We start from the raw sequence: 26,810 nt of genomic DNA, 5'->3' as shown, positions 1-26,810 counted from the left end.
TTGCCCCCTAGACCTAATAACTACTTGGGACACCCTTAACAGCAACAACGGCAATTAAGCGTTTGCAATAACTTGCAATGAATCTCTTACAGTGCTGTGGAGGAATTTTGGCCCACTCATCATTTCAGAATTGTTGTAATTCAGGTACATTGGAGGGCTTTCGAGCATGAACTGCTTAATGTCATGACACAGCATCTCAATAGGATTCAGGTCAGGACTTTGACTAGGCCAGTCCAAAGTCTTCATTTTGTTTTTCTTCAGCCATTCAGAGGTGGACTTGCTGATGTGTTTTGGATCATTGTCCTGCTGCAGAACCCAAGTTCACTTCAGCTTGAGGTCATGAACAGATGGCCGGACATTCTCCTTCAGGATTTTTTTGGTAGACAAGAGAATTCATGGTTCCATTTATCATAGCAAATATTCCAGGTCCTGAAGTAGAAAAACAGCCCCAGAACGTCACACAACCACCGCCATATTTTACTGTTGGTATGATGTTGTTTTCCTAAATGCGGTGTAACTTTTAGGCCAGATGTAATGGGACACACGCCTTCAGTTCTTGTCTCGTCAGACCACAGAGTATTTTCCCAAACGTCTTGGGGATCATCAAGATGTCTTCTGTCAAAATTGAGACGAGCCCTAATGTTCTTTTTGCTCAGCAGTGGTTTTTGTCTTGGAAGTCTACCATGCCGGCCATTTTTGCCCAGTTTCTTTCTTATGGTGGCGTCACGAACACTGACCTGAACTGAGGCAAGTGAGGCCTGCAGTTCTTTGAATGTTGTTGTGTTTTTTTTTTTTGTGACTTCTTGGATGAGTCATTGCTGTGCTCTTGGGGTAATTTTGGTCGGCCGGCCACTCCGGGGATTGTTCACCACTGTTCTATGTTTTTGCCATTTGTGGATAATGACTCGCACTGTCCCCCCCTTCAGCCGTCACCTGATCGCGGTGGAGGGTTTTTTGTGTCCCAATGATCCTTGTAGCTAAGGTCACCCATGGCAAACAGGTCCTCGGTGATGGTCCAGAAAAAGCACGGCTCGAAAGACCCTATGATTTAAAAAAATACTGGAAGATGTTTTTCCTTGCCCGGACGCAGGTCACAGGGGCTCCCCTCTGGAGCCAGGCCTTGAGGTGGGGCTCGAAGATGAGGGCCTGGTGGCCGGGCTTGCACCCATGGGGCCCAGCTGGGCACAGCCCGAAAGGGTGACGTGGGTAACCCTCCCCATGGGCTCACCACCTGTGGGAAGGGATTGGTTACAGTGTGAGCTGGGCAGTGGCCGAAGGCAGGGACCTTGGCGAGCCGATCCTCGGCTGGAGAGCCTAGCTCTAGGGACGTGGAACATTACCTCTCTGGCAGGAAAGAAGTCCGAGCTGGTGTGTGATGTCGAGATGTTCCGACAAGAAATAGTCGGGCTCGCCTCCACACACAGCTTGGGCTCTGGTACCAGTCCTCTTGAGAGGGGTTGGACTCTCTTCCACTCTGGACTTGCCCATGGTGAGAGGTGCCGAGGCGGTGTGGGTATACTTATTGCGCCCCGGCTCGGCGCCTGTACATTGGGGTTTACGCTGGTGGACAAGATGGTAGCCTCCCCGCCGCCTTCGGGTAGGAGGACGGGTTCTGACTGTTCTTTGTGCCTATGCACCAAACAGCAGTCCAGATTACCCATCCTTTTTGGAGTCCTTAGAGGGGTTGCTGGAGAGCACTCCAGCTGGGGACTCTATCATTCTGCTGGGGGACTCACGTGGGCAATGACAGTGAGACCTGGAGGGGCGTGATGGAGGGGCAGAACGGCCCCCCAACCCCTGACCAGAACCCGAGCGGTGTTCTGTTATTGACCTTTTGTGCTCATCACGGATTGTCCATACCAAACACCATGTTCAAGTATAAGGGTGTGCATACGTGCACTTGGCACCACGACACCCTAGGTTCGATGATGTTGGCTCGGATGGTGGGGGAAGATGCGGGTCTGACCTGGCAGGTCCAAATTTATTGTGAGGGTTGACTGGGACTGTCTGGCAGAATACCCTGTCATAAGGAGTTTCAACACCCACCTCCGGCAGAACTTCACCCACGCCCTGGGGGTTGCGGGGGACATTGAGTCTGAGTGGACCATGTTCCGCACGGGCTGAGACGGCTGACCGGAGCTGTGGACACCAGCGTGAAGGGATGCCGTCAACCTGAAGGAGTCCTATGGTACCTTTTTTCGCCTGTGGGACTCCTGAGGCAAGTGATGGGTCAAGCGGAATGGAGCTTAGGTGGTTGCTGAGGCAAAATCCCAGACCTAGTAGGAGTTAGATGAGGCCATGAAGAACAACTTCTGGGCAGCTTCGAGGACATTCTGGTCCACCATCCGCCGTCTCCGGAGGGGGAAGCAGTGCACCATCAACATTGTGTATAGTAGGGATGGGGCGCTGCTGAACTAGAGTCGGGACACTGTGATTCAGTGGGGAGAATACTTTGAAGTTCTCCTCAATTCCACCGACACGCCTTCCCATGAGGAAGCAGAGTCTGTCGTCTCTGAGGCGGACTTCCCTATCTCTGGGCTTGAGATCGCCGAGGTGGTTAAATAGCTCCTAGGTGGAAAGGCCCCGGGGGTGGATGAGATTCGCCCGGAGTTCCTCAAGGCTCTGCATGTTGTGGGGCTGTCCTGGTTGACACGCCTCTGCAACATCGCGTGGACATCGGGGACAGTGCCTCTGGATTGGCAGACTGGGATGGTGGTCCCCCTCCCGTAGGGTGTGTTCCAACTACAGGGGGATCACACTCCTCAGCCTCCCTGGTACGGTCTATTCAGGGGTGCCGGAGAGGAGGGTCTGTCGGGGATTCAAATCTCATATTCAGGAGGAACAGTGTGGTTTTCACACAGGGCCATGTTGGTTGGGATTATTTTCTCCCTTAATAATAAAAACCTTAACTTTACTTGGGTTGTCTTTGACTAATATTTCAATGTGTTTGATGGTGGGAAAATTTTAAGTGTGACAAAAAAAAAAAAAAAATGAAATCAGGTAGGGAGCAAACCCTTTTATTCCCCACACCGCTGTATATACAAATCTCATAACATGCTCTGATTTCCTTTTAGTTGTTGGGTTGAATAGATTTGCTTCCATTTCAGCTGTAGAGTATGTTGTTATGCTATACTGCCCTCTTGTGTCCAATCCGCATTTTGTATTGTTTTTCCCCTCAAATGGATATAGGACGTTACATAACTAGTAGTAGTAGTATTGACATATATATATATATATATATATATATATAATAGACATTTGACAGCGACAAAGACATTTGAAAATAGGAAATACTTAGGGATATATATTATATAAGGACTATATATAAGGACACGCCACTTCACTTTTGACATCCGTCCTAGCATGACTTATGTGTGATCATCTGGTTCTCTGTGTGGTGTGCAACAAAGAAAATATACAGCAGTGTCAGTTGAATCCCCCCTTGAGGGATTATAATAATTATAATACAATTAAGTCATTAGTTTTTGGCTTTGTTTTGATTTCTATCATGATACTTTCACTTGACATCACTTAGATGTCACATCATCGTCCATTTATACCCTAATAGAAAGTAGCTAACTTTGTGTAATATTTCAATAATTCCTATGCTCCTATATAACAACAACATAAAATATGAAAAGCGGAGGAAAAGCTCCAAACATTTTAACCTCTACAAACATAACAGGTAGGTATAGTGAAGCAGAACACAAATATGAAACAGCTGTTTGCCATCTTCCACAACTTCCTAAGGCAAAAAAGAAAAAAAAAAAAAAAAAAAAAAAAACACACCTGCACACAACATGAAATGTTATTTAATGTATTTTCAAGCAAAATATTACAACTGATCATCTTTAAGACCCAGCAACATAAGACCGTTGTGAGATGTTCCCTAGAAATGTCTTAACCCACTGCATTTGAAAATGAATCACTGTATTGTACCATATATATTTTAACATGGGGCACTGATTTACCATTTCCCGTCGTTAGACAAACGGCAGTAGCCTGGATGCCATTTCAATTTGCTGCTGTACTCTCTCTCTCTCTCTCTCTCTCTCTCCCTATCCCTCCCTCCATGCATTTTATTTTGCATGGTTAGGGCCAACATAAGCAAAATATGTCCTTTTCAACACATTTCGATCACTGTGCAAAGTGTAAATCAAAGACTGAGGAAAGCAAATAACAATATGTAAAATCTTTGGTTGACAGCACGTCTTAAGATGATTGGGTGTTCACGCTTCGGCTCACATTCCTGCAAGTAATATGGAATTAAGGAGGGCATTCTCTGCTTCTCATCCATCACAAACAAGTGGAACTATTTTTCTGGGTTAGCATTAAAATAAAGTCACAAAGAAAGAGTCCATGGACACATGAACCAAGATCTATAAAATGATGGCACAATCTGCACCTTTCTCGTCGGAGTTGGCGTTGTTAAACAATCACTAGGTTTGATCATTTGGCCTTCAAGTAATTGAAACTCTAACCACTTCAACAAATGGAAACTGTGTGAGGACTTTCTGGAATGAGAGTTATACCCTGTGTAACACTGCAAGTAGTTTAGATTGAGAAGACGTCGGATCGCTTCACAAAATCACGAGCAGAAGACTGACTACCAAAAAGACTGAAAAACTATAAATGAGATATTTTTCTTGAGCTTTTTCTCCCTGACAAAAACAACCATTATATGAACTTGCTTTTTAAGACCCAGGTGGTAAACACAAAAGAATTACCGATGAAAAGCAACCCATCACATTTATGTATGTTAATGTATTACACTGTGGGCCACCAATGGCTACATAGGAATCTTGTTAATTATTATTTCAAAAAAAAAAACAAAAAAAAAAAAAAAAAAAAAGCTGTAATTTGTGATATTTAAAATTTAGATTAAATGAAGAATTTGGGAGGATGAATATGGTTGAACTGAAAAACTATAACATTTCTTGCAGTGTACGTGCGCCTATGCAGTCTTCTTGCAAACGTGGATGAAGTAGCACGGATCTTGACTTTGACCAGGGACGTATGCCATGAAATCTCCATAGACGACGTGCTCCACTTTGCCGTAGAAGGCGTCTTGCAGCAGCGCTTTAAAGCTCTCCAGGCGGTGAGGGTAGTAAGAGAGTCGGAATTTACTGGGAACACACATTGAGCACACACGTAAAGAGGTCTCGCATCCAACCAAGGGGACGACTGACCTTGACCGGGAGGAATTTACGACTTCACACAAGTTGGAAGATAATTAGTCATAATAACAACATTTCAAGTTAGGCATCAGTCAAATATGTCTAAAAGGACATAAGGGGTCCTCACGAGAGAGCTTATGATGAAATAGTACACTACATTAATTTGTTTAACATGTATTAACATTTCTTTTTCTCCTTCACGTAATCATTCTTACACGTTTATTTGTTCGTTTTCTTTTGTTGTGCGTGTGTTTGTGTTAAAGTCTTTCAGTCATAATATTGAACAATATAATAATTTAAATGCATCACAGACCAAGCTATTGTTTGAGCAAGTGGTACAACCTCTGCGGCAATATGGGGCAGCAAATACGCTGTACAGGAGGTCCTCAGTTTACGACGAAGTTCCGTTCCTGTGGTGGCATTTTAACCCGAATGTGTAACGCAAGTCAGAACGAGCCTTAGGCCTGGTCCACGCAAGGATTTTTCAAATCAAAAGAGTTTTTCCCAAAGGTGGCCGTTAACGAGACCGTTGTTAAATGGCAATGATGTCTCAAAAAATCTTGCATGAAATAAGTTCTTCCAGTGTGGGGAACCCACTTTTATTAAAACAAAGCAAAACCAAAAAAAAAAAAGCCAAACAAAAAAAAACTACATTGTGAAGAAATGTTTTTATTTACGGTTGTTAACTTGTCCCCGAGATGACAATTCATGCCGTCACGACTTAGCTATCCCTACAAACAAAGATTATTGGTCGTAAACATTGTTCAATATTTAAGATTGTCTCGCCCCACCTGTTTCGGACCCGAAAAGCATTACAAATTCACTCTTAACACACATCAGACTGGAGGATAATTTTATAAAATAATCTTACAAGACATAAGATGTCCTTGGTCGGTAAGGGGCAAAATCAGGACAAAAACAGCCCAGTTGTCCTTGTGTGTGTACCGAGCCTTAGTCTATCACTAACCTGTGCAAACGTAGTAGTGTCATAAAGTAAACATTTGGTGCCTACTTAGAAAAGGCAAAACAACATTTTATGTGTCATTAGAGCCCATTCTATTTTGCAGGTGTACCTTATGTTGTGACCAGTGAGTGCATTAACATGTGGCTGTCGGTGCTTTCAAACCCACGACACCTACCTGACCTCAGGGAGGTTCTGAGGGCTGGCCTGAGGAATTTGGATAGTGTAGTCCAGTGTAATCATGTGGGGCTTATTGTTCACCCACAGTACAGAAGTGGAAATGTCCTGAGTTAGATCGCTCTGCAACACAAAACAAACGATGCATAAAGTGCAACTTAATTTAGTACTGAATACCAAGACTTCTTCCATCCATCATTGTCTATTCAGGATGGCCATGTGGTTGGTGTATGAGAGCAGACTCTGGGATTACAGAGCTGTATGAAGTGGATTTGGGTTTAGCATACAACTGTTGATTTTGCATTTATATGTAAACCTTCCATCTGTATTGGCTCTAGGTTGTCTGGATTAAAGAATAGGAAAGTTGGTGTGATGAAAAGGAAGAATCAAATATGGATGAGTAAAATACATTAAAAAACAAATGCATGACTATTTTCTTCCTGCTCTCCTCTTTTTATAGTATGGTTTGCCTAAACAGACACAAACCCAGGAACTTTTGACATTCCATTCTTCTGAACCTACAATTTCTAACCGCTGCGCTGCAACAGAGGTAGTGAGCTGGAGCCAATTTCAAATCGTTTTCCGAAATCTTGGACGTCGTGTCCTCAGGGCCGAAGAGGAAAAGGACCATCCAGATTGTTATCAGTGAAAAGTTCAAAAGTCAGCATCTGTGATGGTATGGGGGGGTGTGTTAGTGCCCATGGGCATTGGTGACATGGGCACATCTATGAAGACACCATTAATGCTGAAAGGTACATACAGGTTATGGACCAACATACGCTGCCATCCAAGCAACATCTTTTTCAAGGACGTCTCTGCTTATTTCAGCAAGACAATGCCAAGCCACATTCTGCATTTGTTAAAACAGCGTGGCTTCATGGTAAAAGAGTGTGAGTACTAGACTGGCCTGCCAGCAGTCCAGACTTGTCTCCCATTGAAAATGTGTGGCACATTATGAAGCGCAGAATATAACAATGGAGAACCCGGGATGGTTGAGCAACTGAAGTTGTGCATCAAGCAAGAATAGTAAAGAATTCCATGTTGCGGGCATCAAATTCTAAATGAGTGACTATTTGCAAACAAAAGTTTTATCAGTTTGTACCTCAAATAGCTTGTCTTTGCAGTGTAGTAAATTGTAATAGTAAATTGAAATGGATTTGCTAATCAGTTGATTTAGTTTTGATTTACATAACCTCACAACTTCATTGGAACTGGGGTTTGTACATAAGAATTATTTAATGAAGCTGAAGAATAGCAGCTCAGTGCTGGTCTCAACGGAAACTCCAGAGTCCAGCCAGTCAGAGGCCGAGACAAGACCAAGACTTTAGGGAATCGAGTCCGAGACAAGACAGAGACCTTCAAAATGTGGTTTCAGACCAAGACAAGTCTTGAAGGTTACAACACTTGTGTGCAAGGTTCGGCAACTACGTTTTCATGAGTGGCTGACCATCTGCCACTAGTTTCGCTTCGACTCAAAATGTGAATCGTCAGCGAACGGCGTCACAACGTCGCAGATGTAACATCCAATCCAAAAATGCACTTGAACTTTCATGTGCATTGAAAAAAAACAATTTTTTGGGTATTGCATGTCTGCGCGACCCAGCTGGCTGCCGCCAAAGTGTACAGACGTGTATTTGTGTGCGTGCATGTGTAAATATTGTTATACAAGAATACCACGATACTAATAATAATTTCATAGGTACTGTACATTTCCCGCTTTGTTTTCTGAAAGGAAAACAAAGCGGGGGAGAGTCCTTTTGAAAAAAAACAATTTTTTGGGTATTGCATGTCTGCGCGACCCAGCTGGCTGCCGCCAAAGTGTACAGACGTGTATTTGTGTGCGTGCATGTGTAAATATTGTTATACAAGAATACCACGATACTAATAATAATTTCATAGGTACTGTACATTTCCCGCTTTGTTTTCCTTTCAGAAAACAAAGCGGGGGAGAGTCCTTTTCGCCAAAATATACACAGAAGTTCAGTCAGTGAATGAAGCCATCAATCATTGCCAACATCCTCTGAAAATATCCACACTCCTTTATTTTCATCTGTTTGCTGTCTTTGTGGCAATCCGATTCTTCCTTGACAACTGTGCCATGTTTTTGTGGTTCAATAAAAAATAATTCAGTACAGTGTATTGTATGTGAAACCTCCAAACCTGACACAGGGTTCAGGGTTGCAGTTTTCTCATGGCAGTGCGTCATTAGATGTGCAGTGCTCAATCGCTTGGTGAGTAGGTGTGAGTTGCCAACTGTAACTTTTTTTCGCCACAGTCCACTTGAGTCGTGTTTGGCCGCGTGTCGCTTGGTGTGCCTTGGAGGTTCCATTTTATTCTGGAGCAAATATACCCAATTCCAATCACCTTCATACCTTGTAGTAAACATTTTTGCCTTGTGGTGCCCGCCCAGTCTCCAGGATGTAGTCATAGTTGCGGTGGTCGATGATGAGGATCCCACCTGGTTTGACCATGCTCGCGATGTTTTGAAGAGCTAACTTTTGGTCACTCTGGTCCCCTTAGAGCAGATAAAATACAATCATTTTTTTAATGATTGGAACAATGAAAGTCGTGTTACGAAGTGCAACAACAACAACAAAACATTAAATTACAAAAAGCCCACAAGACTGGACAAATCAAGAAGATTAGAAGTTTTAGAACAAGTGTAACTAAAACAATAGCCACCACCAAAGAGACCACATACTGCACCTTTAAAATCTGGTAAGTGGGCAAAAGAGTTGCCAAGGCAAATAACCGCATCAAAGCCATCTCCTCCTTGTTTCTGGATGTCTTCTGGGAGCGTCAGCCAGTTGGCTTCTTCGATCACTGCCAACCCCAAGCCCCAACCCAAAGACACACATATTATAGAAAATCAATAATAAACAAACAATCGTACACCAGAATATATTCAAATATACATGATTCACGAAGTAGCAACCAACCACTACATAAATATGTAAGTTTCATATAAGCATTCCAATGCCAATTTGTGAAACTGCACTTTGGAGAGAGGTGTAGGTATTTTATTTGTCCGCTGAAGGTCACCATCCACACACACACACACGCAAAGCCCACGGTCATTTTTTTTGCTGGCGCATCTTCTCGGGCGTGGAAGTGAAGCGTTCGATTGATGAGACAGCGGTTCCGAAATGCGACGACTAATTGAGGAGCGAGAGAGAGAGAGAGAAAAAAAGGCAAATGGCGAAGGTGTGGCAAAGCGAGCACCCAATTGTTGTAACACCCCACCCCCCCGTCGAGTATAACGCAGCGTCGCGGGACCCGAGAGACGATGGTGAAGTTAACAAATGACGCAAATCGGTGAGCTTTAACGTGAGTCTACTTTACTAACGTAACGTTGGTGCACACACACAAATTCTTATGTTTTTGCATAGTTTCCCCACTTTAATGTTTAAGATCATCAAATGTACATCTCAGAAAAATATAACCCAAGTGAACTTAAAAAGCTGTCTTTAAATAGCGATTTGATCTATTAAGGAAAATAAATAAATATTCAGTTAGCTAGCCCCGTGTAATCCAAATCTATTGCAGTTGCATTTATTTATTTATTTAAAAAAAACAAAAAACAAATCCTGAATACGTAATGCTGGTACGCGTACTCAGTAACACCTGTCCAAGCCTGTTTTCCACGTACACCATGACACGTGCTCGTAGCCCGTACGAAATACACGTAAATACATTTGCACAAACTATACAGATGGAAATGTGCGAAATTGTGGGAACCAGACATGAAATTCCACTAGACTGTGTTGAACTTTTGGGTGTTGGCAAACATCCAACATGAAAGTTCAGTGAGAGCAAAAATATCCGCACCCCATTTGTCAAACGCTGCTTCTTTTCTTCTCTCCCATCTCGACTTCAGTGCGTACTTGAGCATTTTGTCGCTGGCATCGACGCTCACCACATTGAAGCCCTCCTCCACCAACATAATGGAGTCAACCCTGCAAAATAAAAAATAAAAAAAAACACGCAATGTCAACAACCTCTACAATGATGAATCCAGTGATCAAGTGAGTTTTACTCGATGTGTTGATTAATATGTCAATATTGTGATGCAGTTTAGTCAACTGAAATGTTTGGTTCTTTACGCTCTGTGTGGGTGGATAGGAATGGCAGCAATGTTCAAACCGTTTTTAACTGCTTTGACAGGTTTACACCCGTCTGCCTACCCGTACAGGTACCGGTGTTACGAAGAGATTTAATTGCGAGGCTGAAGTCATGACTTTGTTTTGTGGTTGAGAACAAAAGCAGATTATTCAATGAGAGAGCCTGGGAAATGGTAAATAAAGTGAATTGAGTCTGTTTTCGTTTGTTCGCAGCTGCTGTACTTGGTCCGTGAACAACCTCTGCACAAAGTTTCACAAAAAAACAGGCTTAGCAGGAACAATGCAATGCATGAATAGTTCACTAGTTTGCCTCACTGCCATTTGCACTGCAAATGTAGTCGTTTATTTTTTGACATTCAGCTTTCATGACTTTGCTGACGCTGTACTTCTAACGCGTGTGCTTTACTGTCATTTGCACTGTATGATTCAGTATTGTGAAGTGTAACTTTTATATTACAAATGTACTCATTTTTAGGGATGCCATCAAGCTGAAGAAAGAGTCGTATCGGGCCTTTTTGGCCTGTGGGACTCCTGAGGCAGCTGATGGGTACCGGCTGGCCAAGCGGAATACAGCTTTGGTGGTTGCTCAGGCAAAAACTAGGATGTGGGAGGAGTTCGGTGAGGCCGTGGAGAACGATTTCCGAACGGAAATTCTGGTCCACCGTCCCAGGGATCAACGCTTTGTATAGTGAGGACGGGGCGCTGCTGACCTCGATTCGGGACGTTGTGAGTCGGTGGGGAGAATACTCCTCAATTCCACCGACACGCCTTCCCATGAGGAAGCAGAGTCTGGGTATCTGAGGCGGACGCTCCTATCTCTGGGGTCGAGGTCACCGAGGTGGTTAAAAAGCTCCTCGGTTGCAAGGATGAGATTTGCCCGGATTTCCTAAAGGCTCTGGATGTCGTGGGGCTGTCCTGGTTGACACGCCTATGAAACATCGCGTGGACATCGGACAGTGCCTTTGGACTGGCAGACTGGGGTGGTGGACCCCCTTTTTAAAAAGGGGGACCGGCGTGTGTGTTCCAAATACAGGGGGATCGATCACGCCTCTCAGCCTACCTGGTAAGGTCTATTCAGGGGTGCTAGAGAGGAGGGTCCGTCGGGAAGTCGAATCTCAGATTCAGGAGGAGCAGTGTGGTTTTCGTCCTGGCCGTGGAACAGTGGACCAGCTCTTCACCCTCGGCAGGGTCCTCGAGGGTGCATGGGAGTTCGCCCAACCAGTCTACATGTGTTTTGTGGACTTGTAGAAGGCGTTCGACCGTGTCAGGGATGAGATCCTGCACCAAGTGGAGGAGTTCAAATATCTTGGTGATGCGGACTTAGTATCGGTCCGTTGTGGTGAAGAAGGAGCTAAGCCAAAAGGCGAAGCTCTCTGTTTACCGGTCAATCTACGTTCCTACCCTCACTTATGGTCACGAGCTGTGGGTCGTGACCGAAAGAACAAGATCCCGGATACGAGCGGCCGAAATGAGCTTCCTCTGCAGGGTGTCCGGGCTCTCCCTTAGAGATAGGGTGAGAAGCTCGGTCATCCGGGAGGATCTCAGAGTAGAGCCGCTGCGCCTCCGCATTGAGAGGAGCCAGATGAGGTGGCTCGGGCATCTGATTAGGATGCCTCCCTGGTGAGGCGTTCCGGGCACGTCGCACCGGGAGGAGACCCAGGGGACGACCCAGTACACGCTGGAGAGACTGCATCTCTCGGCTGGCCTGGGAACGCCTCGGGATCCCCTCTGAAGAGCTGGATGAAGTGGCTGGGGAGAGGGAAGTCTGGGCTTCCCTGCCGAGGCTGCTGCCCCCGCGACCCGACCGGATAAGCGGAGGAAAATGAATGAATGTATTTATTTTTCTATTCTATTTTTATTTGTCATTCCTGAAACACAAAGTTGGAGTTGCACCCCTATTTCGTTGTATCTGCTCACACAATAGTGATAAAGGCTTTCTATTCTATCTAATCAAAGTTGAGACTCGAGATGTATCAAAAAAATTGTCTTTATAAAGAAAATAATTCTTAGTTTTGATTGATACCGTCAGAGAGATTAATTTAACAATATAGCTGGGGAACGCCCGCCACCCGAGTGAGGATAAGGGGAACGGAAGATGAATGAATGAATGAATTCTATTTTGTAGTTGGTTTTCCAATTGCGGTTCCATCCATCCATCCATCCATTTTCTACCGCTTATCCGGGTTGGGTCGCGGGGGCAGTAGCTTTAGCATGGACGCCCAGATTTCCCTCTCCCCAGCCACTTCATCCAGCTCTTCCGGAGGGATCCCGAGGCGTTCCCAGGCCAGCCGAAGGACGTAGTCTCTCCAGCGTGTCCTGGGTCGTCCCCGGGGTCTCCTCCCGGTGGGACGTGCCCGGAACACCTCACCGGGGAGGCGTCCGGGAGGCATCCGAATCAGATGCCCCAGCCACCTCATCTGGCTCCTCTCAATGCGGAGGAGCAGCGGCTCTACTCTGAGATCCTCCCGGATGACAGAGCTTCTCACCCTATCTCTAAGGGAGAGCCCGGACACCCTGCGGAGGAAACTCATTTCGGCCGCTTGTATCCGGGATCTCGTTCTTTTGGTCACGGCCCACAGCTCATGACCATAGGTGAGGGTAGGAACGAAGATCGACCGGTAAATTGAGAGCTTCGCCTTTCGGCTTAGCTCCTTCTTTACCACAACGGACCGATACAAAGTCCGCATCACTGCAGACGCTGCACCGATCCGCCTGTCGATCTCCCGTTCCATTCTTCCTTCACTCGTGAACAAGACCCCAAGGTACTTGAACTCCTCCACTTGGGGCAGGATCTCATCCCCGACCTGGAGAGGGCATGCCACCCTTTTCCGACTGAGGACCATGGTCTCAGATTTGGAGGTGCTGATTCTGATCCCAGCCGCTTCACACTCGGCTGCGAACTGCTCCAGTGAGAGTTGGAGCTCACGGTTTGATGAAGCCAACAGAACCACATCATCAGCAAAAAGCAGAGATGCAATACTGAGGCCACCAAACCGGACCCCCTCTACGCCTTGGCTGCGCCTAGAAATTCTGTCCATAAAAGTTATGAACAGAATCGGCGACAAAGGGCAGCCTTGGCGGAGTCCAACCCTCACCGGGAACGAGTCCGACTTACTGCCGGATATGCGGACCAAACTCTGACTCCGGTCGTACAGGGACCGAACAGCCCGTATCAGGGGGTTCGGTACCCCATACTCCTGAAGCACCCTCCACAGGACTCCCCGAGGGACACGGTCGAACGCCTTCTCCAAGTCCACAAAACACATGTAGACTGGTTGGGCGAACTCCCATGCACCCTCGAGGACCCTGCCGAGGGTGTAGAGCTGGTCCACTGTTCCACGGCCAGGACGAAAACCACACTGCTCCTCCTGAATCTGAGATTCGACTTCCCGACGGACCCTCCTCTCTAGCACCCCTGAATAGACCTTACCAGGTAGGCTGAGAGGTGTGATCGATCCCCCTGTATTTGGAACACACACGACCACCACCCCAGTCTGCCAATCCAGAGGCACTGTCCCCGATGTCCACGCGATGTTGCAGAGGCGTGTCAACCAGGACAGCCCCACAACATCCAGAGCCTTTAGGAACTCCAGGCGAATCTCATCCACCCCCGGGGCCCTGCCACCGAGGAGCTTTTTAACTACCTCGGTGACCTCAAACCCTTAGATAGGAGAGCCCGCCTCAGAGAACCCACACTCTGCTTCCTCATGGGAAGGCGTGTCGGTGGAATTGAGGAGGTCTTCGAAGTATTCTCCCCACCGACTCACAACGTCCCGAGTCGAGGTCAGCAGCGCCCCATCCCCACTATACACAGTGTTGGTGGTGCACTGCTTTCCTCTCCTGAGACGTCGGATGGTGGACCAGAATTTCCTCGAAGCCGTCCGGAAGTCTTTCTCCATGGCCTCACCGAACTCTCATACCAGAGTTTTTGCTTCAGCGACCACCAGAGCTGCATTCCGCTTGGCCAGCCGGTACCCATCAGCTGCCTCAGGAGTCCCACAGGCCAAAAAGGCCCAATAGGACTCCTTCTTCAGCTTGACGGCATCCCTCACCGTTGGTGTCCCAGCCTCCCCCGGAACATGAGCAAAGTTCTGTCGGAGGTGGGAGTTGAAACTCCTTCTGACAGGGGATTCTGCCAGACGTTCCCAGCAGACCCTCACAATACGTTTGGGCCTGCCACGTCGGACCGGCATCTTCCCCCACCATCGGAGCCAACTCACCACCAGGTGGTGATCAGTTGACAGATCCGCCCCTCTTCACCCGAGTGACCAAGACATGTGGCCGCAAGTCCGATGACACGACCACAAAGTCGATCATCGAACTGCGACCTAGGGTGTCCTGGTGCCAAGTGCACGTGTGGACACCCTTATGCTTGAACATGGTGTTCGTTATGGACAATCCATGACGAGCACAGAAGTCCAATAACAGAACACCGCTCGGGTTCTGATCGGGGGGGCCGTTCCTCCCAATCACGCCCTTCCAGGTCTCACTGTCATTGCCCACGTGAGCATTGAAGTCCCCCAACAGAACAATGGAATCCCCAGCGGGAGCGCTCTCCAGCACCCCCTCCAAGGACTCCAAAAAGGGTGGGTACTCTGAACTGCTGTTTGGTGCATAGGCACAAACAACAGTCAGGACCCGTCCCCCCACCCGAAGGCGGAGGGAGGCTACCCTCTCGTCCACCGGGGTGAACCCCAACGTGCAGGCGCCGAGCCGGGGGGCAATAAGTATACCCACACCTGCTCGGCGCCTCTCACCGTGGGCAACTCCAGAGTGGAAGAAATTCCAACTGGTACTAGAGCCCAAGCTGTGTTTGGAGGCAAGTCCGACTATATCTTGTCCAAACCTCTCGACCTCACACACCCACTCGGGCTCCTTCCCTGCCAGAGAGGTGACATTCCACGTCCCTAGAGCCAGCTTCTGTAGCCGAGGATCGGATCGCCAAGGTCCCCGCCTTCGGCCACCGCCCAGCTCACACTGCACCCGACCCCTATGGCCCCTCCCACAGGTGCTGAGCCCATGGGAAGGGGGACCCACGTTACCCTTTCGGGCTGTGCCCGGCCGGGCCCCATGGGTGCAGGCCCGGCCACCAGGCGCTCGCCTTCGAGCCCCACCACCAGGCCTGGCTCCAGTGGGGGGCCCCGGTGACCCGCGTCCGGGCAAGGGAAAATGAAGTCCATTGTTTGTCGTCATCATTAGGGGTCTTTGAGCCGTGCTTTGTCTGGTCCCTCACCTAGGACCTGTTTGTCATGGGTGACCCTGCCAGGGGCATAAACCCCCAGACAACTTAGCTCCTAGGATCACTGGGACACCCTCCTTGAGCAGTCACCTTGTCGTGGTGGAGGGGTTTGTGTGTCCCAATTGCGGTTGTTCATTTTAATCTGGACTATCTTGATACAGCATTCACATGACATCAAAGACTCCCTTTTGCTGGTCAATGAACAAAACAAGCCAGATGAGGTAATATGCAGCAGACAACGACCTGGAAAAGTAGTGCGCTGCACTGCAATGATTAACGGCAACCTAGTACGACAAGGGGCGGCACGGTGGACGACTGGTAAGAGCGTCAGCCTCACAGTTCTGAGGACCCGGGTTCGATCCCCGGCCCCGACTGAGTGGAGTTTGCATGTTCTCCCCGTGCCTGTGTGGGTTTTCTCCGGGCACTCCGGTTTCCTCCCACATCCCAAAAACATGCATAAATTGGAGACTCTAAATTGCCCTTAGGTGTGCAAGTGAGTGCGAATGGTTGTCTGTTTGTATGTGCCCTGCGATTGGCTGGCAACCAGTTCAGGGTGTACCCCGCCTCCTGCCCGATGACAGCTGGGATAGGCTCCAGCACGCCCGCGACCCTAGTGAGGAGAAGCGGCTCAGAAAATGGATGGATGGATAGTACGACAAGGGGAATGTACCGTGTAAATCATTCCAGCAGACAAACAAATTATATAATTGAATTCACGTTAACACAGGTTCATTGGAATGAATATTGATCTGGGGGCGGAGTCCACTTTCTACAGGATAGCGCGTGTCCTCATGATGCTGAGCCGCAGCCTAGCTCGGCTGACTTGTGGGCAAGAAGCGGAGTACACCCCGAGTCGCGAAAGAACCTAACAATGTGCGAGGAAGCCAGACTACTTGGAGAACACCCACGAAAGCACGGAGAGAACATACAAACTCCACATAGGAAGGTGATTCGAACCCCGAACCTCAGAACTGAGGCGCAGTTGTCCACCATCTTTCCATCTTTCTTTTGTTATTAATAAACTTGGTCTGTAGATGTGTTTTTGAGTTATGTGCCAAAATGGGCTCCTTCAGGGGGCTAAAAATAGCTCCACCACCATTCCACTCTGGTCTTGTTTACATCGGCCCACATGGCTACGCTACACACACACACACATCATGTCTGTTGCATGGGATCAATGTCCTGCTGAGTTCAATGCAAATATTGGATAAACTATTTATTTTTTTATTTATTTTTTGCACTATATTGCCCCGCCCTATCTGTGCATTGTTGCAAGGTCAGTGCTAAATAAATATTTTCATTTTGTAATTGATTTATTCTTTGAAGCCTTGATGTTAAATGTATGCAATTGCAATGCCTTGCTTTTAGTGAGGTGAGCACACAGTCATAGCCATAAATGCAATTTTTACTCAGAGTCGTCATAATAATTTGTTTCGGTTTTCAGCTTCAGGTACAGTTTTCAGATTCAGCCAAGAATTTTCATCTTTTTCAATTTTCAGGACTCGAGAAATCAGACAATATTTACGGTTGAGCGGTTGAAACCAGAGGATTTGGTCAATTTGAACTGAAACAATAGCTCTCAATTATCCAAAGAGTTGTTGATTTTTTTTTTGGAATGCTCGGTTCGTTGTTGATTAATCAATGACTTGTGACATTTCTACAACATCGCCTTATGCGGAGGAGTTTGCGTGAACTTGTACGGCTCACGCTGTGGCCTTGTCTCAAAGAGGTAAACGCACAACTGTGACCGAGTCAAAACCACCTGCAGCTGTCACAGGCCAGTTCATCCCCCAATAAAGTGTTTTGTCACATAAAAGTGATGACATGCCACGTTGCTGAAACCTCACACTGCCACAAGGGGACAGGAACTGAACAAATGGATGATGCAACTCTGCACTTTCATTATTCTCCATCCTCACCCAGATTTTTTTTTTTTCTTTTCTTTTTCTTTTTTTTTTTTTTTTTTGCAATGGGTTGAAATGCCAACCCAAATGATTTCGAGAAAATGTTGATTGGATCAGCACTCGCACATGCCTCACAGAAATACAACGAACATTATGGTAATCATAAGCGTGATCATTAACATACTACTATGGAAGCACATAACCTATTGTGCCAGTACACTTTTGGCATTTTTAGGAGTTTCCACTTCTTCTAAAACACGTCCAATAGCCCGATGAAGCAATTGAACTGCAGCCATACAATGTGATCTTAACTGCGCTCCAGAGTTCTGCTTGTGTGGCTGATAAAACAAAGGGAAGGATTGAAGTGATCGGAGGCAGAGTGTGATCAGCCATTCGGGCCTCGTCGGTCTGACTTTACCCTGTTCCGCAGGCGACATCCAGCACCCTCCGGACCCCTTGTTTTCTGAGCAGTGACACCACCCAGCTTTTGTACTCCTGCGTCCTACTCTGCGTGTTCCCGATGTACAGTTGCCAGACTTTGGCTGCTTTCCCGTCGGCATACTGATCAGGGAGACCTTCTGCGGCCACGCCGAGCGAGCGGGTCCTGAACACACTGTCGACCGACATGTTGCCGCTGTTGTTTTCGTTCATTCTTTTCTCAGCGAGTGGATTCTCGACACATGCTAGCCTCTTTTTGCGCTTGTTATTATTTATACGAGGAACGCGGGGGCGAACAAAACTTCAACCCAATGGTACTCTCCTGTCAGCAGACGCCTACTTCGTGATTGGCCAAAGATATTTGCGTCACGTCCGTATTTACTTCCGGATACACGACAGTAGTTTTCCCATATTCTGGTCGTGCAGGAACATTTTGAAGCCCCGCGCGATTAGTATTAGTCATACTTTACTTTTTATTTTATTTCTTTAATATGAGCCATATCATAAATCATTTATTGTTTTGACGCAAAGTTTTGCCACATTACAGTGGAAATATTTTGCCTGTCAAACACAAATTAGGGCGTAACACCAACGAAAAATCGATTTCATCATGCCACAAAATCTAGTACTACTACTAAAACATGATCCATTGGTGTGTTGTTATTTATTTTTTGTTGCTGTCAATTCTTCATATCACTTCCTCTTTCTCAAGCTGGGGTGGGCAACCTTAAATACTCAAAGAGCCATTTGTTCCACAGCAAAACAAACAACAACAACAAAACGGTAACCACAAAACCCTTTTGACATCAAAGGCCAGGACAACACTGCATATATTATTTAATATATATATATATATATATATTTACCTTCATTTAAAAAAAAAAAAAAAACGTATAGTGTATTGCATTTATGAAATCTATGAACAGCTACAGAGAAGACAAAATTTTATTTCTGCATGTAACAAAAACATTTTAAACTCACTGTCTATTTGAAACCTCCTTGTATTCATGCAATTAAAGCCAAACTTAAATTATCCAACTGCAACGACCCGCAAATGCCAACCAAAAATGGCGTCTGCTTCTGTGTTTTGTCATCATGTTATTGCGTGTGGAGTGTCCAATCAGCTGTCAACTTGAATTAAAAAGGACTGTTTCTCTTAACAATGTAAAATGTAAATTTGCAGAATAATACCCAATTAAAATATTTATTTTACCTGGTTAATTTTCGCTCCTGAACCTCAGCAGACAGCATTGGCACATCAGGACTGCAGACGTCATGTTCATTTTCACTTACATTTGTAAGCTGTCATCTGTGAGGTGTGAGCAATGTTTTTTTTTTTTTAAATATACCAACCCCAATTCCAATGAAGTTGGCACATTTTGCAAAACTGAACTAAAAAGAGAACACAATGATTTATAAATCCTTTTCAACCTATATTCAAGTGAATGCACTACAAAGACAAGATAATTAATGTTCTAACTGATGAACATTATTGTTTGATTCACAAATATTTTCTCAATTTGAATTTGATGCCTGCAACACTTCCCAAAAAGCCGCGACAGGGGCAAAAAAAGAAAGTTGAGAAATGCTAAAAACAAAACAAAAAACCACCTGTTTGGAACATTCCACAGGTGAACTGGTTAATTGGAAACAGGTGAGTGCCATGTTTGGGTATAAAAGGAGCATCCCAGAAAGGATCAGTGCTTCACAAACAGGGATGGGGCAAAGTTCACCACTTTGTAAACAACTGTGTGACCAAATCGTCCAGCAGTTGAAGACCAATATTTCTCAAAGTACAGTTACAATGAATTTAGGGATTTTATCATCTTTGGTCCATAACAGTGTCAAAAGATTCAGAGAATCTGGAGAAATCTCGGCACGCCTTCAATCCCTCAGGTGACACTGCATTAAAAACCGCCATCAATGTGTAAAGGATATTGCGACATGGGCTCATCTGAGACAGACTGACACCAAGTGCAAAAGTGTGCTGTGGCCTGATGAGTCCACATTTCCAAATTGTGGGGTAAATCATGGACGTTGTGTACTCCAAAGAGGAAACGGACCATCCGGATTTTATCAGGGAAAAGTTCAAAAGCCAGCATCTATGATGGTATGGGGGTGCATGAGTTCCCATTGCATGGGGAACTTACACATTTTTGAAAGCACCATGAATACTGAAAGGTACATACAGGTTTTGGAGAAACATGCTGCCATCCAAGCAACATCTTTTTCAGGGACATGCCTGCTTATTTCAGTAAGACAAATACCAAGCCACATTCTGCACGTTACAACAGTGTGGCTTTGTAGTAAAAGTGTGTGAGTACTACACTGGCCTGTCAGAAGTCCAGACCTGTCTCTCTTTGAAGATGTGTGAAGAAGGGAATGTGTGAACAAAGTGAGATGCAAAACACATCAACGGAGACCCCAGATTGTTGAGCAAATGAAGTTGTACATCAAGCAAGAATGGGAAAGAATGCCACCCATGATTCAACAATTACTGTCCTCAGTTTCTAAAAGCTTACTGAGTGTTGTTAAAAGGAAAGGTGATGTAGCACACTGGTAAATTGCCCCAGTCCCAGCTTTTTGGGGATGGTGTTGCAGGCATCAAATTCAAAATGACATATTTGCAAAAAAAACAACAATAAAGTTCATCAGTTTGAACACTTTTATTTTCAGTTCACACAAAGTCACAACTTCATTGGAGTTTGTAGTTCATGCAGCACAGACCACTAAACATTTGGTTTTCTTGATGTGTGACTGAAGCTTGGCTGCCATTCTTCGCCTACGGACCCTCCGACCACCAACAACAAACCAGGCAATGGGGGTTAAGTGTCTGGTCCAGGGACTCAACGACGACCGACCGACCTTCTTTACCACAACGGACCGATACAAAGTCCGCATCATATTCTCCCCGTGCCTGCGTTGGTTTTCTCCGGGTACTCCGGTTTCCTCTCACATCCCAAAAACATGCATGGTAGGTTAATTGAAGACTCTAAATCACGGGTGTCAAACTAATTTTTTTCTCAGGCCGCATTGTAGATATGATTTTCCTCAGAGGGCCGTGAGAACACTGGAATGTTTAATCACCAAATCATATTTTTACCATTACACAACAAATTGAGGGATAACTAGTTTTGAAATCAGAAGACACGGATAATAGTTTGTTCAAGTATTGTTTAAGTTACTGTAGAAGAAAAATGCAATATCTCAACATTATTGTTTATTATTATGACAATTTGGAATTTGGGTACAGATTTTAGCAAAAATCACAGAAGTTGACGAGCATGATTTGCTTTCGGGGGCCGCATCTGGCCTTGAGTTTTACACCTATGCTCTAACTTGTCCATAGGTGTGAATGTGAGCTCAAATGGTTGTTTGTTTATATGTGTCCTGCGATTGGCTGGCGACCAGTTCAGGGTGTACCCCGCCTCTCGCCCGGAGTCAGATGGGATAGCCTCCAGCAGGCCCGCGACCACAATGAGGATAAACAGTACGGAAAATGAATGAGTGAATATTATTGTGCATCCCAAATACAATATTTGATAAATTCACCACAAAAGAAGGCATTGAATGTCGAACATGAAACATTCACTAATGCTGATACAAGAAATAAATTCACCCACATCCTGTTCAATTAATTGCATTACCTACTATAAATGTAGTCACTGAGTTCAAGTTTCCCTGGGTCAGGATTTCTCTTCCTTTCTCTGAATTCTCTCAACCAATCTATGGCCTTGAGTTGTCACGTTTGCTGGTAGAGAAGTTGTTCATTGATTACAAGCTGGGGCTAGTGTTTAGATATCCTCTTATCTCGTTGAGGTAACTGGATAAAGGCAGTTCTGGGTGCTGTTCAAAGTTTACTCGACATTATGGAGTACACACCAACCGACTCTCTGGGTCACCTGCATGAGATACATTGACCACGGTTTGCTCTTTATTCTTAATTGCTATGCTGAGGTAGCAGCAAGTCATTGCTTTGCAAGTCACAAGTTGGTCTCAAGTCTTTGTCCACAAGTGCCGAGTCAACACAGGCAAGTCCAGAGTCACGTCCTGCACTTTGAGTTTCGAGTCCTTTCGAGTCATTTTAACAACAAACAAGTAATAATCTATTTTAATATATATATAATTTATATTCATCAATTAAATTGATATTTATATATTATACATTTATATTGAATATATCCATCCATCCATCCATTTTCTGAGCCGCTTCTCCTCACTAGGGTCGCGGGCGTGCTGGAGCCTATCCCAGCCATCATCGGGCAGGAGGCGGGGTTCACCCTGAACTGGTTGCCAGCCAATCACAGGGCACATACAAACAAACAACCATCCGCACTCACAGTCACACCTACGGGCAATTTAGAGTCTCCAATAAATGCATGTTTTTGGGATGTGGGAGGAAACCGGAGTGCCCGGAGAAAACCCACGCAGGCACGGGGAGAACATGCAAACTCCACACAGGCGGGGCCGGGGATTGAACCCGGGTCCTCAGAACTGTGAGGCTGACGCTCTAACCAGTCGGCCACCGCGCCGCTATTGAATATATATAATATAATTTTTATTTGGTTTTATAAGAAAACCAGAAGGCTGATCAAAATTACGTGAGATTAAACAGACCTGTCACACATGAGAATTTGCATTTAATTGTGCTGCAATTAGTAATTGAGTATCCTACTGACCTTTCTATCGAATAATCAAATCATTAGTTTAATTAGTTTGGATAAAATATATTTTTGCGTGGTTAAAGAGCAATTATGCATACACAAGTGAAAATGAGCCATTTGACGTAATGAACGACAATTGGTTTTGTCTTTAATATAATTAAGAATATTTCTTCTCAATTGTGCATTCTAGCAGGAAACTCCATTTTCTTGTCTACACACATTTCTAGTGAGGCAATTTCAAACACAAATAAAATAAATGAACACAAATATAAATCGATTTCAGTTTAAACTTGTCATTTTTTATGAGTGTCAAAAACACACAAAAGGCACTAATTCAAAAAATAGGAACAGAAGTAGCGGCACGGTGACTCACCGGTTGGCTCTGAGGACCCAGGTTCTCCCCGTGCCTGCGTAGGTTTTCTCCGGGTACTCCGGTTTCCTCCCACATCCCAAAAACATGAATGGTACGTTAATTAAAGACTCTAAATTGCCCAGAGGTGCATGAGAATGATATTCATTAAGAAAATCAACTTTATGGTTCTCGACCAATGGTAAGTGACAAATACAGATATATAGAGAGATGCAGAGTGTTTGATTCTTAGTCTTATTCTTAAACATAAATAAAAACAGAATACAATGATTTGCAAATCACGTTCGACGTTCGACGTCCATGAAAAAGACGTTGCTTGGATGGCAGCATATGTTTCTCCAAAACCTGTATGTACCTTTGAGCATTAATGGTGCCTTCACAGATGTGTAAGTTACCCATGCCATTGGCACTAACACAGCCCCATACCATGACAAAATAGTGGCTTTTGAACATTGCGACCATAACAGTCCAGATGGTTCTTTTCCTCTTTGGCCCGGAGGACACGACGTCCACAATTTCCAAAAACAATTTGAAATGTGGACTCGTCGGACCACAGAACACTTGTCCACTTTGCATCAGTCCATCTTAGATGAGCTCGGGCCCAGAGAAGCCGGCGGAGTTTCTGGGTGTTGTTGATAAAGAGCTTTTGCTTTGCGGATGTAGCGCCAAACTGTATTTACTGACATTGGTTTTCTGAAGTGTTCCTGAGCCCATGTGGTGGTATCCTTTACACATTGATGTCGGTTTTTGATGCTGTGCCGCCTGAGGGATCGAAGGTCACGGCCATTCAATGTTGGTTTTGGGCCTTGCCGCTTCCATGCAGTGATTTCTCCAGATTCTCTGAACCTTTTGATGATATTATGGACCGTAGATGATGAAATGCAATTGTACGTTGTGGAACATTGTCCTTAGACTGTTCGACTATTTTCTTTTTTCTTGTTCATAAAGAGGCGAACCTCGCCCCATCTTTGCTTGTGGATGACTGAGCAATTCAGGGAAGCTCCTTTTCTACCCAATCATGGCACCCACCTGTTCCCAATTAGCCTGTCCACCTGTGGGATGTTCCAAACAGGTGTTTGACGAGCATTCCTCAACTTTCTCAGTCTTTTTTGCCACCTGTCCCAGCTTTTTTGGAACGTGTTGCAGCCATAAAATTCCAAGTTAATGATTATTTGCTAAAAACAATAGAGTTTATCAGTTTTAACATGAAATATTTTGTCTTTGTGTTGTATTCTATTGAATATAGGTTGAACGTGATTTGCAAATCATTGTATTCTGTTTTTATTTCTGTTTAACACAACGTCCCAGCTTCATTGGAATTGGGGTTGTCACATATTAAACTAAGCCTTGCAATATGACAATTCTGTGTTTATAGACAATAGAGTCAGTCAGTCTAAAATACAACACTTTGCCATAACGTTACAAATAAAATGTATTATTATTATTACATCACGGTGGTATGTAAAGTATGTATTGTACTATATAAAGCCAACCTGGCTTTATAGTATACTATATAGTATATTATACTATATACAATACTCTATATTGCATATTTTGTAAAATTGCAATTTAATCGTGGTGTGGTTATCGGGCGGATTAGGTCCGCAATGCACCACCCTCCACTGAAGCCAGGTACTGAATGTTTAAAAACATAAAGACTGGTGTCTGGTACCTTAGCACTATAGCAGTACTTTATATATTACACATACGAATGCAATAGTTTATTCGCATTCATGAGCTTGACGCCATGTGCAAATTGTCGAGGCAATTGTGAAATTTGTTCAAAACAACAGTAGGTGGTGCCCTATGACAGAGAACAGTGACGAGTCCAGTGGCGGCTGGTGAAGTTTTCTCCATCCATCCATCCATCCATCCATCCATCCGTTCTACACACTTATCCTCATCAGGGTCACTGGCCTGCTGGAGCCTATACTAGCTGAATGGCAAGGTACACACCCCAGACTGGTCGCCAGCCAATCATAGGGCACATATAGACAAACAACCAATTCACACGCATTCTGTACATTATTTTGTCTGACTCCCACCAGTACCAACATGTTCTTAGACATAATCAACAGTTAAAAGTCCATATATGGCAGAAAATGGCAAAACAGGTTGTCAACACCGTCAACGAGGCATTTCATTCTTAGCCCGAACAGTTCTCTCTATTCTCTTCCACGGCTTTTTTTTTTATGACCCTACGGTGGGGGTGTCTCGCTCATTGGAGGTTGTCCCTTGTGTGAATGATGGAGAAAAGGGTTGCCACACACTTTTGGATGAGTGGGTCTTCTGAAGTCTACAAATGACAATTAATTATTGCACCTACGGGCAATTTAGAGTCTCCAATTCATGCACGTTTTTGGGATGTGGGAGGACACCGGAGCGCCCGGAGAAAACCCACGCAGGCACGGGGAGAGCATGCAAACTCCACACAGGCGGGGCCTGGGATTGAACCCGGGTCCTCAGAACTGTGAGGCTGACGCTCTAACCAGTCGGCCACCGTGCCGCCTCTTTTTGCACAGTTGTAAAACAAACAAACAAACAAACAAAAATAATAATAACAAAAATTACAAATAAATCAAATTTGTACCGGCATTACCAGATAACTAGCAAGTGACTGTTTTCTCAATGTCTTTATGTCTCAAAAGTGTTCTCTGACTGTCTGTTGTCGTACTAGAGCGGCTCCAACAACCGGAGACAAATTCCTTGTGTGTTTTTTGGACATACTTGGCAAATAAAGATGATTCTGATTAAATGAAACAACATTTTAACAACTAGCTATCAATTACAACAGTATCTAACAGCACCTTTTTAATAATTGTCATACCTCGCAGGCAAATGAACAGTCAATGCTCTTTAACATGACAAAAAAAATGTAATTTGACAGTACGATAGTATGTAATTTGACACCAAAGTGAATTTCCAAAACAATTTTCGAATTGGAACATTTCCTCCATGCACTTCCCGGTGATAGGAAAGGAAAGGAAACGAAACTTGTCAAGCAAAAAGGAGAATCAATTAGGTCCGCTCGGTAAACATTCGCGTGGTGTCATACTGTCACGATCATTGTTTGTGTGGACTTTGCGTTAGTTTTGTTTTCTTGCTTTCTTGTGTGCCATGTTCCCTCGTTTGCTTGTCTCTCCACCTGTTGTTGTCAGCCCTCTTCCTTGTGTCAACCAATCAGCTCCCTCCAGCCACGCGTGTCCTGTCTAGGTGTGTCTCATTGTCTTGTCAATGTGTTTTCATTGACTTATCTGCTTTCTTAGAGTCTGAGTCGGTTTACTGTTGTTGCTGTCACCTTACGTCACATCATGTTTCCCAGTAGTTTATAGTGGGGAATGTTTTCTTTTCCCCGGCTTTCTGTACTTTGAACCTTGTTTTTTGACTTTTCCCCTCATTCTGTTCAAGTGCTCGTACGGTATATTCATTAATGAGTGCGTCCAAGCATACAGCTAATTTGGATAAGGATTCAGTATTCTTTCTCATCTCTACGATAATCTGCTTGATATATTCTTTCCGTGATTCTGCATGTGCAAATTTGATGTCAATTGATCGATTTGCACACACATCACCGCTGGCGTGGTTGAATTGTGGCGTACTGCGTGCGGAACATGGCTCATATTTTTGGTTTAGAATTTTATGAACTGCAAATGCCTCTTTGCTGTGCTATATTTATTCCTGACTACTATGTATTTGTACAATGTATGCTGTAGTTTTTGTTCATTCTCAGCTCTTAATAAGTTATGTTTATCATATCTT

The 26,810-nt window shown here is 44.9% G+C and overlaps 1 protein-coding gene across 1 annotated transcript; it reads right to left on the bottom strand.

Moving 5' to 3' along the window:
• Window positions 1–3,796: 3,796 nt before the first annotated feature.
• gnmt (glycine N-methyltransferase) lies at window positions 3,797–18,341 on the bottom strand. The gene is made up of 6 exons (XM_061697194.1): window positions 17,998–18,341; window positions 10,144–10,271; window positions 9,022–9,138; window positions 8,688–8,830; window positions 6,317–6,438; window positions 3,797–5,126 (listed from the first exon to the last, which is right to left on the bottom strand). Exons 1-6 carry the CDS (start codon window positions 18,228–18,230, stop codon window positions 4,955–4,957), a joined length of 915 nt encoding a protein of 304 aa, XP_061553178.1. The 5' UTR covers window positions 18,231–18,341; the 3' UTR covers window positions 3,797–4,954.
• Between the last annotated feature and the right edge of the window lie 8,469 nt (window positions 18,342–26,810).

Source organism: Phycodurus eques, chromosome 14 (assembly GCF_024500275.1).
Source record: "Phycodurus eques isolate BA_2022a chromosome 14, UOR_Pequ_1.1, whole genome shotgun sequence".
Taxonomy (NCBI): Eukaryota; Metazoa; Chordata; class Actinopteri; order Syngnathiformes; family Syngnathidae; genus Phycodurus; species Phycodurus eques.
This window is presented reverse-complemented; position numbering and strand designations above follow the sequence as displayed.

What these genes read in the sequence shown, in the direction of transcription:
- gnmt (XM_061697194.1), bottom strand. Translation starts at nt 18,230, where the DNA reads ATGAACGAAAACAACAGCGGCAACATGTCGGTCGACAGTGTGTTCAGG. An exon ending in GATGTCGCCTGCGGAACAGG is followed by an intron (nt 10,272 to 17,997) that starts GTAAAGTCAGAC and finishes TTTATTTTGCAG; the next exon opens with GGTTGACTCCATTATGTTGG. An exon ending in CAGAACCTCCCTGAGGTCAG is followed by an intron (nt 5,127 to 6,316) that starts GTAGGTGTCGTG and finishes GTGTGTTCCCAG; the next exon opens with TAAATTCCGACTCTCTTACT.